The following is an 11466-nucleotide window of genomic DNA, read 5'->3' on the forward strand; positions in this document are numbered from 1 at the left end:
AGCAGCGCTGCGCACTCTTCAATCCACACGAAGTGGGGCGCCATTGTTCTTGCCGGGGCCGGCGTCCGGACTAGTCGTTGTTTGGTGTTTTATTTCTTGGTTCGTGAATAATCGCCAGAATGTCGGAGGGTGAGTAACTCGTGAATTTTTTCATGTTGGAGCAGGATGTCAGCGATGAGCTTGTAGGATCATGTTGAAAAGAATGAGGCTCGTGATTTCATTGGGAACAGTTGCAGTTGCGTGGTTCGCGGAGTGGATGTCGTGTTTATTTGAGCTCGTGTAGTGACCGTGCTCGTGTCACCGTGTCACGGTGATCGTGACCTACCGGTTTTGAAGAATCGTTTGAATTTTGTATGTACTGAAAGTATATTTATGTTAAGTTTCATCATACATTGAGATGGTCGCGAATGCGGCGCAGCTGTGTATGCAGTTGGGGCAGAGGCTGGGGGTGGTGTGATGTTTGGTACATTATGCGTTCTAAATAAACTGTTGTATGTAAAATGTTAGGATGGAGTGTTGCCATTGCTAATGCCAATGTAATATAATGACTGCTTTGTGGTGTAGGTGTACTTTCCTACCTAAGGTTAGAAAAAATCATTGCACACCATTTGTTGTGTTTAAGGCGGCACATACCGTAAATAATCTCAAAACAGGTAGAATCATGCTCGTGCCTTCTAATTTCAATAACTTTGATGGCGGGCTCCCGAGCACCGCCTGGACTCCCCAGCGCCGTTTCTGCGTTGCCGTTGCGTAAATACAATATTTCTGCTTGCCAAGAACTCGTGCAGAACATATGGTAAATAATTTCAAAACAGGTAGAATCATGCTCCTACCCTGGAATTTTAATAAATATGATAGTGAACTCCCGAGGACCACACACACCACACTGCATCGACTCCCAAGCTCGTTTCTGCGTTGTTGCAAGCACAATATTTCTGCTTATCAAGAACCATGAAAAATGTACAGGACCAAGGTAACAATAATAAAGCAATCAAAATAGTTTATCGAGTTTAGGTGCGTTTATGAAACACACAGGCCAGAATAGTCCAGAACATATCTAAAACTAGCCTAACCTAACCTAACCTAACCCAACCTAACTGAGAATAGACCAGAACCTAAGCTAAGCTAAGCTAAGCTGACCAGACCTGACCTGACCTGACCTGACTTGACCTAACCTAACTGAGAATAGACCAGAACCTAAGCTAAGCTAACCTACCCTACCCTACCCTACCCTACCCTACCCTAACCTAATCTAACCTTACCTTACCTCACCTAACTCAACTAACCTAACCTAACCTAACCTCCCCTCCCTTCCCCTCCCCACCCTACACTTTACATTCCCCACCCAATCCTCCTGCAACCCATCCTCCCATTGGTGTTGAGGATCAAATTTCATGGATTTTTGTTACCTTGGCCCAGTATGTTTTTATGGTTCTTGATGCTGCTTGATGCGCAGTAATGTTGTGACCGCGCACAGCAACGGCGCCAGTGTCGCAGGTGCTGTGTGTGTGCGGCACTCGGGAGCTCGCCATCATAATTATAAAAAATTTGAAGGTAAGAGCATGAATCGACCTGTTTTGTGATTATTTACGATATGTCCTGCCTTAAACACGACGAATGGTGTACAATGATTTTTCTAATGTTAGGAAGGTACACCCTGACCTGCTTTGTTAATATGCTCATTCAATTTGCCCTCAAACACATTAAGGTACTCGGTCATGGCATATATAGTTATGGGCGCAAAATGACCACTGCAGTCGACGCGCCCGAAAACTCCAATGAACAACAAAAATCGGTCATGGCATACATTGGTACCTAATGCAAAAAAGGCAGTGTACATCAATCATCATTTTTAAGGCAGAACATATAGTAAATAATTGTAAAACAGGTAATCTAAACTCTTACCTTGGAACTTAGATGACTACGACAGCAAACATCTGAGCGCTGCAAACACAGCAGCTGCGGCCCCAGTGCCGTTGCTCAGCATGGTTGCAATGTTGCTGGTCATCAAGAACCATAAAAATGTATGGGGCCAAGGTAACTGGAATCCAGTGAAATTTGTTTCTTGTGTATACAAGCAGCCTTCTGTACTGTTTGTAGATTGGTCGACGTCGGGGGGCAAATGTGATGTCTTTGGGCGGCGAATGAAAAGCAAAATGAGAACATGGCTGGCCAAAGAAAGCTTCTTAATATGGTGCATATGTATGGCATGGAACATGGATGCCAATGGGACACTGGGTTGAATGGGATAGGGTGGGGAGGTTAGGTTGGATTAGATTAGATTATATTATATTGGATTAGATAAGGTTAGGCTAGGTTAGGTAGTTTGGTTAGGTTAGGCTAGGTTCTAGTCTGTTCTGGCCTGTCAGTTTCATTAGCTTACCTACATGCAATAAGAAACATTTCAGTGCATTATTGTTTCCTTGGCCCCCTCACATTTTTTATAGTTCTTGATGTGCAGTCATGTTGTGGCCATTCAACGATAATGCAGCAATGGGGCTGGGGGGGTCGAGTTGAGGGTGTGAGATGCTCTGTAGCTCACCATCATAATTATTAAAATTAGGTAGCATGAATTTACCTGTTTTATGGTCATTTATTGTATGTTCCACCTTAAACATGACAAATGATATATGATGCTCTTTTTTAACATTGGGTATTTATCAGATTTTGAAAGGCAGCAATGCTTTATATCATGTTGGAAATGCCTTTTGGTATGATGCTGGTCAGCTTGCAGAGCAGCATGTGTTTTTGGTAGTATTGCGCCATCCACAGTATGCTTTGAGGGGTCAAGGTGGTCATTGTGCCATCTAATTAAGTCCTAGTTTACTGAAAGGATTCCACTGTGTTGAGTGCATGCACATTATTGCTGCATTGAACCAGGAGGATGCATGTATGCTACTCATGATAGACAGTTTCACTAGTTTTGCCTTATTTTGAAATGTCAAGTGTTTATTGGTTTGAAATGACCACTTGAGAATTATACCTCATCGAAATATTGCATAAGTCTGAGCACCTGAACTTGTGTGTGCGCAGCATTATGGATGTGATCTTTGCCAAGCCACTTATGTTAAAAGTAGAATGTATTTATCCAGTCTGTGCTGTAGATGCAGTTGAGCCAGTCCTCAAAATTTGGCAAATGATCAAAAATCTTGACAAGATCTTGGGGCAGGGGCATGGAACAAATTCCTTAAGCAGGGCAGCTCATATATCTTGGGGTGCAAGCTCCAATACTCATGTGAACTAGTAAATCAGCCACAAATGATCCTATGCCAGGCAAGCTGGGCAGTGTGACAGCTTGACAGGCATAATATGTTCTGCATATCACTATATTTACCATTGTTATATGCTGTAAATTTGCATTTTAAAGGTAAGATGTAATGCAAAACACCCCTTTGTACAGGTGTGCTAATATTTGAGTTTTGACTTTGTTGTGCCTGACATGCTGTTGTTTCAATATTAATTTTGCTGATCAGGGAAAAAAAGAGGCTCGGAGAATGGCCCAGATAGGCCCAATTTTTTGTGTTGTGCCAAGAGCCTGTGTTGTATTGCTTTGCCTGTGTTATAGGTTGGCCTCTACCAGTAAATAGTATACCTGGTATTGCATTAACACCAAATATCATGGATTTTGCAGGCTATGGTGGTGGTGGCTATGGCAGCCAGGGAAATGGTGGCTATGGAGGAGGTGGCTATGGGTCCAGTGGTGACAGATATGGTATGTTATGGGAAGCAACAAAGGTTCTTGGAATGACAGAAGAGGGCATCATATTTTGTTTGTCATAAATGATTTGGTATGTTCATTAATGTGTAGTAGTACCATGGCTTTAGCAGTGTGTTATTTGATGTGTTGCCTGGTTAATTTCAATGTTTGCATTTAACCCAAACCATTGCAGGTGGTGGCGGGAGCACCGGTGGTTATGAGAGAAGAGGCTCATATGACAGAGGTCAGTTTAATGATGCAGGCAGGCCTCTGCACAATGAAAAATGTTTGTTTCATTATCAAGTATTTTGCTTTTCATTGAAATATATATTGTTATGTGGTGATATGTCTCATTTTACTTGGTATGAGAAATGACCTGTCAAGCCAGCTGTGAGCATTGTATGCCATTCTGTTCCTGTCAGTTCTAAGCAAAACCTAGCATCACTGATATAATATGTAACATGCTTATCCTCATAACATTGCTTGCTAACTGTCATTTGAAGTGACATGTTATGAACAGGTTTGTTTGCATTCATAAGCCATTTTTAAATTTCCAAACAATATTTGCTGCTAAATTGCTGTGGTCAAGTCTTCACTTTGCCTACAGATGTGTAATCATGAGAGGGGACTATTGTGCCATGGCCAGTTCAATCTAATATGATATAATTTGTTTATGAAATCAAATGTTGGTCAGATGTTGCAGACTGAGCAATGTGTGATGTCATACTTGACCATGCAACATTGTCATCACTGTCTGCTGCATCTGATCACAAGACATGGGGTGGCTGTCTTTATGTTCTTTGCATGCATACTGGAATACTTTCTCTGCATACAGGGGTGCTATTTTTTTCTTAATTGGAAGCTGCAGCCAACCATTTCCCCATAATTCTGCCTCAGGCCCTTGGTGATGATAGCAGACAATATTGCCCAACTGTATTGGAGAGAATTGTGACTAAGACCAGATTTAGTTTGGAATTGGTGTGGGAATTGGGTGTAAAGCTACTTTACCTATTTGCTCCAACATCCAGCCAGTACCAACAATCACCCCATGGGCTGAGTATTTAGGACACATTACTGTAGTTACTGGTGGCTTGTGAAAAATGGATTGAGTGGTTTGCATAATGTGCTTGCTGCCCTATTTCGGCTTGTATATGATCTATGAAAGTGGTTTGTTCATACTGTCATGGAAAGGCAGTCCAGTCCACTTGTCAACTTGTTTACAACACAATGTTCCTTGCCAGGAAAAAATGGATTGTCATTGCTTTGTTGCTTTGTCCAACATTTGATGCTTTCAAGCATTTCAGGCTTCTGTTTTGATGTTGCTGGTAGCTCCGACCGCCGGCCAGCATCTCTGGCGGCCGTTAAGGAACACTGTGGCTGACGGTCGTGGCTCTGCCCAGGCGGCCGGGGTGGCGGCGGTGGCTACCGCGGAGGCCGTGATGGGGGCGACGGCTATGGCGGCGGCGGCGGTGGTTACGGCGGCGGCCGCGACGGTGGCTACGGCGGTGGCCGTGACGGTGGCTATGGCGGTGGTGGCGGCGGCGGCGGCGGCGGCGGTGGCGGCGGCGGTGGCGGCGGCCACAGGGGAGGCCGTGACGATGACGGCGGTGGCTACGGCGGCGGTCGCGACGGAGGCGGCTACGGTGGCGGACGCGACGGAGGCGGCTACGGTGGCGGCGGCGGCGGATACGGCGGTGGCCGCGGCGGCCGCGACGGCGGCTACGGTGGTGGAGGCGGCGGCGGATACGGCGGCGGCCGCGACAGCGGAGGGTACGGCGGCAGCCGTGACGGCGGATACGGGGGCGGCGGTGGCTACAGAGGCCGTGGAGGCGGTGGATACGACAGGTGAGCACTTGCCACACCTCTGCTGACTGCGGCCTTGTGCACCAAGAGGTGTTCCGATTGATAACGTTGCCATCAAGGTGTGCTCTCGCGTGGTATGTCCTGATATTTTTGTTGCGTTTTGTTCGTTCCGTATCCGTCCGGTAGCTTTCATTCAGGGAGAAGTCACGCAAGCGGGGTTTCAACGGGTAGTGTGTGCGAGGTTTGAATTTGCGTTTAGAGTTTGGTCTACTGGGTCTGATCGCAGGAGAATTATGATTGTAGGTCACTAGTTGAACCGTCCTGGTCTATGATCGAACAACGTGACGACTTCGCGGGCAGGCTCCACTGCGGAGCTCAGTGCGTCGGGTAGACATGAGGCACGATATGTACATGCCAGCTGGGCAGGTACAGCGTTCGTAGCACCAAAAGGTCTTCGCAGCTGTCGACAGCGCATTGGCTAGCGTCTGTGGCGCTATTGATAGAGGAGCAGTACTGGAGTTCGGAGCGCGGAATGGAGTTGTTGGTATTCGATTCAGTGGACCGGAACGCTGCTGCGAGTGCCAGTGCTCGTGCCCTCAAACGTCTGGACGGATGAGCCCATTATTACGTCGTTGTGTGCAGTCGGACGTGATGTCATGTAGCCTCAGACGGGGGCGTTGCGACTGGCAACCTAGCTCGGCATTGTCTCGGACCTTTACACGTTGGCGTCGGGCCGGCAAGCCAATGGTTGCATTGCCTCAAATAGTCAAATACTATGCAGATGCGGTACCAAAGCAGGCGTCTCATGATACGCTGTCCGTTCCAGCTGATAGTAATGCTGGCTTAGGTCCAACAGAACCTCGCGCCGCAAGCAGTGCTCCTTACCAAGAGTTCAGTGCATTTATGAAATATTTTTGCATAATGTAGTTGATTTCGGTCGGACGCATTGACCGCCTTTATTTCTCAGTGCACATGTACGTTCGTGGATTACGAAGACAGGATGCGGTAATGTGCCAGTAGGGGTTCAGAATTCCTGTGACCAACGAGCTAATGTCCTCGTCACCTGGGCCACAGCGCTCAACTGAGCAAATCAGAAGTGGCCGCAATCACGAGCACCATACAGTTGTGGGGTCTATCAGCAGTCCATTGCAGTCCGATTTGGGTCAAAATAAGTTTTAACTTTGGTAGGGCAGGCATTAAGGAGTTACCACCATTTCAACACCAAATTCGTTGCTTTGTCAAACGGCCAGTTGTGGGCGATTTTCGGTGTTACAAATTGCGTCCCAATCGGTAATCGGACAGGATGCCAAACCTGGAATCGTTGCGTACTACAGTGAGGCGTAAAACGGACGAATGAGTCCAGCGTGCGGGATCTACCACTTGTAGTAGACCTTGGACGGCGTGCCACTTCGGCTATGGAAATAACAAGGCTGAGATCTCGTCGATGTGTATGTTGGCATGGGTACTTCCCCGTCATCAGTAGTCGCAACACCATTAATGCGACGCGTCGTAATATGCATTTAAGATACAAATATGCAAAGCCAGTGTGTTCATCCATGAATCTGTGGGGTTTAGCATACCAAACGAAGACCGCGGCAAAGCATGGAGTCGCACGGTATTCATGAGCAGGTGTCCCCCGTATGAACCAAGTCCGACTTAGTCCCCGCTGCGTTGAACATTGCTTGGTTGACAGTGTCATCACGTGTAACATGTTATGTTCACAGGTATGTGGTGAAACAAGGTGACAAAACAATGACTGGGGTAGACACTGTGCAGTACCATAGAACTGGAGGGAGCGGATAGAATGGTGTTTTTAATGTGTTTACTTGCGTCATGTGTCTGTGGTAAAACTAGCAAAAGGTATTCGGCTAAGGGTCAACAACAAACACATGCACATGTGTCACCTGTTGAGCCAGCGTGTAGAAGCAACTGGACTGGTTTGCCTGGTTATAGCAGCCAGTGAGCGTCACCTGCACTACGGTACAAATGTAAAAAAGCACCGACTGGCACGAATGTGCGGGTGCACCGGTCAGCGAACGCTGTCATCGTCATCAGCGGTACGAAGGAGACGGGTGCAGCCGTCGGGCCACAGACGTGGGTGGGTGGGGCGGGGCGGGCCGGGCCGGGCCCGACGGGCAGCGGCGCGGGAGGGCGGGACGGACGCCGCCGGCGCCACCACTCGGCGCCGGCTCCGACTGACGCTGGACCGACGGGCGCCCTGTGCGGCGCCGCGAGCAGCCGGCTCTGGTACATGAGAAGCCACTCACCGTGCGGTTCTGGCCTCTTGCAGAGGTGGCCAAGGTGGCTATAACAAAGGTAAACATCGCCGACCAGCGATAAGTACGCCGTGCGACTGTGGGTCTCTTCGGGCTGGGGCGGTGTGTGGGGCCCGCGATGTGCCGTGCCTGCAGGGGACCCGATAGTCGTCGGGTTGCTCAGTATCGGGCTTTCTCTATGTGGTGGGCTGTCCTTCAAGTGCCGAGTCCTGTCAGTGGTAAAGTAAATATCGACTCAATGGTGGTATTGGGCGAGTACTCGCCGCTTGGCCTGCTCTTGAACTGTATCTGGTTTAGTGCTCCCCTGCATTAACAGCTCCGTACACTCTCCCCAGCATCGAGAAGTGGTCAGTGTGTACCTTGTGCCGCTCGTGCGGGTCTGCTGAAAAATTGTGGTCTTCGAGTCTGGCGAAACCGTGAAGATATTTCTGAAGTTTATTAGTTGTGAAGAAGATTTTTGACGTGGTTTATGTGTGGGAGAAAGAATGGGTCTGGGTGAACAAACTGCATCCATCCGCAATATGACAAGTAATTGCCAATCTGCGGGGAGATGCCCGTTGAGCGCGGAGGATTGCAGAATTAGCGGTAGTGAAGGTTTGGCTCAAAGTTTTAGCACCACACCCTCGACAATGAACCATAATGGCAGGTAGCAAGTGGGCGGTCCGCATTGTGGGATGAATGTTTGCTTCGGTGTCTGTACAAATCGCGGAAAACCCGGGCAAGAACCCCGCGAAGAGCCCTCTGCGAGCAGTTTTCTAAGTCAAACATGGTGATTTTATACGGCTATGAAGAGGAGAGCGAAGCGCCTGACTGGAGAGATGAAGTGACCTGCCGAAGCGCTCTTAAAGGCGGCGGCCGTCGCCCGCGGACACGCGCCAGCCGTGGAACGTGTGCCCCTCCCCTGGGCTGTGTGCGATGGCCTTCCGGCCCGCTGCCAAACTGGTGTCCAGTGAGTGGTAGCGGAGAGCTGTGTTGCGCGCTGTCACGCTTCTTCGCAGCGGTGCGCTGGATAGTCTTCCAGCAACGGAGAAGAAGCGTTGGGCATAAGGCTACACACAGCGTGGTGTCTACAGCTGCGCGGTGTTAGAAAGGGCCACGAGCGGTCCAAGGTTTCGACGCATGGTCCGGGATGACTTGGTTGCGCATGGGTCACAGACGCAGAGAAGGTTCAGTTAACGCAGGAAGGAGTGTTCGTCGAGCACAGTTCACGTGTGACAGTCATCGGGGTGGTAAGAACTGGTAGCAATGCGGTGGGGCGTGAGGCTGATGACGCCGCGTGGTACGTGAGGTCGTAGGTCGTCGCACCTCTGGGGCAAAACCTGGCGGTGTGAAATGCGGGCGTGTAGCGAGAAATGGTGACAAACGGCACAGGATGTGCTTGTACGCTAGGTGTATCGTTGAGTTGGTCCGTTGTTCTTGTACAGTTGCCAGCGATTGGTCGAAAGATTCTTCCTTCCCTCATTCTCACTTCGTCCTGCATCCTTGCGACACCTCGTTTGTCTGGGGCAAGCTACACGCGCCAGCCATGAGTGGGCTTAAGTATCCCCTGTTGGGAGGCCTTTCCCGGGTGCCGGGCGCACACCCCGTATAGGGGTCCCTGTGCAGGCTCATTCTCGCAAGATGAGCCCCCCAGGTGCGTGTAGTTTTGCCCCATCAGTATCCACTCTCCTGTATCCCATGGTCCTGAAATGGTCATCACTGGCCGAAAGGGCTCTTATCCAGGCCAAACCGAAATTGCTCGAAAACGAATGGACTGCGAAGCCTGAGTGGGACAGGTGTGGATTGGCCGAGAGCTGGCGACTCGATCTGGGAGTGGTGGCTGAGCGCGACTGGTTGGTATGGGTTGGCAATGGAAGCGGTTAGGGCGATGGCATCGCCATTCGCCGAGGGCGTCGGAAACTGCCATAAAGGGAGCCGCGGACTTCGGCGGTGTCAGTCTGCGCTGCGAAAGGCTTTCAGATTGGACAAGATGTGGCATTGCATTATTCATTTGTACCCAGGGCCTGGTTGCTATGTGGAGCGGCTCTGGCCATCGGGTGCGGCTGGCTTCGGGCTCGCCGCCTGGCGCGTGGAGACGTTGTGTATGTGAGTGTGTGGTGCAATATCTGGCTGTGACCAGGAGCGGTGCCGGAGTAGCCCGTGTGGGCTGGGCGTGACCCCTTGCCCCGCTGCGGCTGCTGCTGCGTGTGTTTGCGTGTATGTAAGAACCGCGCACCCACTCCAGCGCTCGTGTCGCGCGCTGACCGTGGCCGGCGCCGCTGCAGGTGGGTATGGCGGTGACGACGGCGGCGGCAGCGGCGGCGGATTCCGGCAGACGTTCGAAGACACCATCTTCGTGTGCGGCATGCCGCCCGAAAGCTCCACTGAAGAGGTCGCCAACTTCTTCGGCTCCATCGGCCGTATTAAGGTAGCGGACGGGCCGCCGTTGACGGCCCGTGCTGAATTCGGCTTTCCCCGCCTGACCAGCCGGCAAACGGCTCCAGACATTGGATGGAGGTGACGCCGACTGTGGACGTGTGGTCGTTCAACGCACTTTTTGGTGCGCGTTGGAACGTCAACCACCCTGAAGTCGCTACTGAGCGATGGCATGTCCTGGGTGGATCGGGGGGGGGGGGGGGGGGGGGGGGTACAATGTGCGCACGGTTTGGCTTCATCTCGCATCGCAGCGCACTCCTGCGCAGCCCGCCGATAACGCCGTTGCGCCGCCCACAGCTGGACAAGCGGACCGGGCTGCCGCGGATCTGGATGTACAAGGACAAGATGACGGGCTCGAACAAGGGCGAGTGTACGGTGACGTACGACGACGTGGAGGCGGCCAAGTCGGCCATCGACTGGTTCTCGGGCAAGGACTTCCGCGGCAACACGATCAAGGTGTCGATGGCCGAGCGGCGCACGGCGACGGACCGCTCGCGCGGCCGTGGGCGCGGCGACTTCCGCGGCCGGGGACGCGGCGGCGGGCCGCCAGGTGAGTGGTGCGCCACCAGCAAGGGACTATAGCTTGTCGGCCGTCGTTCAAGTGCGCTCGTTTGATGTACGTTGTGCACAGCGTGTTGAAATGTGTTTTCGCTGAATGTTCATGACTTCCAAAATGCGCCAGACCGTAGGACCAAACCAAACCAAATGCGCCGTAGATTTGATGTCGGGTCAGCAGTTAGCCACCATTCGCAGCACCTCCCGGTGGACGGCTGTCGAGTGACACGGCTGCTAGCCGACGTTCCCTTGGGCTTTGAAAGAGAGTGACCCGGCTTCCGTAAACTTAATGAACTCTGAGATCGGAGGCGTTTAACGCCATTATCGGCCAGAAAGGGACGGACAATTTCGTTCATGCCATTACCTCAGCACTGTAACCATGTGTGCGCGCTGGTCGCGCGTGAACGCCCTGCATTTCGTGACGCCGCTGCGCTGGCGCCCGGCAGGCGCGGCCGGCGACTGGAAGTGCCCGAACGACGACTGCGGCAACGTGAACTTTGCCTGGCGCCACGAGTGCAACCGCTGCCAGACGGGCAAGCCGCCGGGCGCCGGCGGCGGCGACGGTGGCTACCGCGGCGGCCGCGGCGGCTACCGCGGAGGCCGCGACGGCGGCCCCATGCGCCACGACTACGGCGGCCGCGACCGCGACCGTCCGTACTAGGCTGGCGGTCGAGGGGGCGAGCCGATGGCCGCCGGCTGGCGTGTGTCACGTATCATTTG

At 51.7% G+C, this 11466-nt stretch overlaps 1 protein-coding gene and 1 long non-coding RNA gene across 2 annotated transcripts; both read left to right on the forward strand.

Moving 5' to 3' along the window:
* The first annotated feature begins 31 nt into the window (after positions 1-31).
* On the forward strand, positions 32-5227 carry LOC119109442 (uncharacterized). Its single transcript, XR_005095415.1, has 4 exons — positions 32-129; positions 3632-3712; positions 3891-3941; positions 5098-5227. It is a non-coding gene; the product is annotated as an uncharacterized LOC119109442 (long non-coding RNA).
* Positions 5228-10120: 4893 nt separating this feature from the next.
* LOC119109898 (transcription initiation factor TFIID subunit 15) lies at positions 10121-11407 on the forward strand. The gene is made up of 4 exons (XM_037233647.1): positions 10121-10183; positions 10489-10666; positions 11193-11279; positions 11346-11407. Exons 1-4 carry the CDS (start codon positions 10121-10123, stop codon positions 11405-11407), a joined length of 390 nt encoding a protein of 129 aa, XP_037089542.1.
* The last annotated feature ends 59 nt before the right edge of the window (positions 11408-11466 follow it).

This window comes from Pollicipes pollicipes, unplaced genomic scaffold (assembly GCF_011947565.3).
Source record: "Pollicipes pollicipes isolate AB1234 unplaced genomic scaffold, Ppol_2.1 Scaffold_7231;HRSCAF=8579_pilon_pilon_pilon, whole genome shotgun sequence".
Lineage (NCBI taxonomy): Eukaryota > Metazoa > Arthropoda > Thecostraca > Pollicipedomorpha > Pollicipedidae > Pollicipes > Pollicipes pollicipes.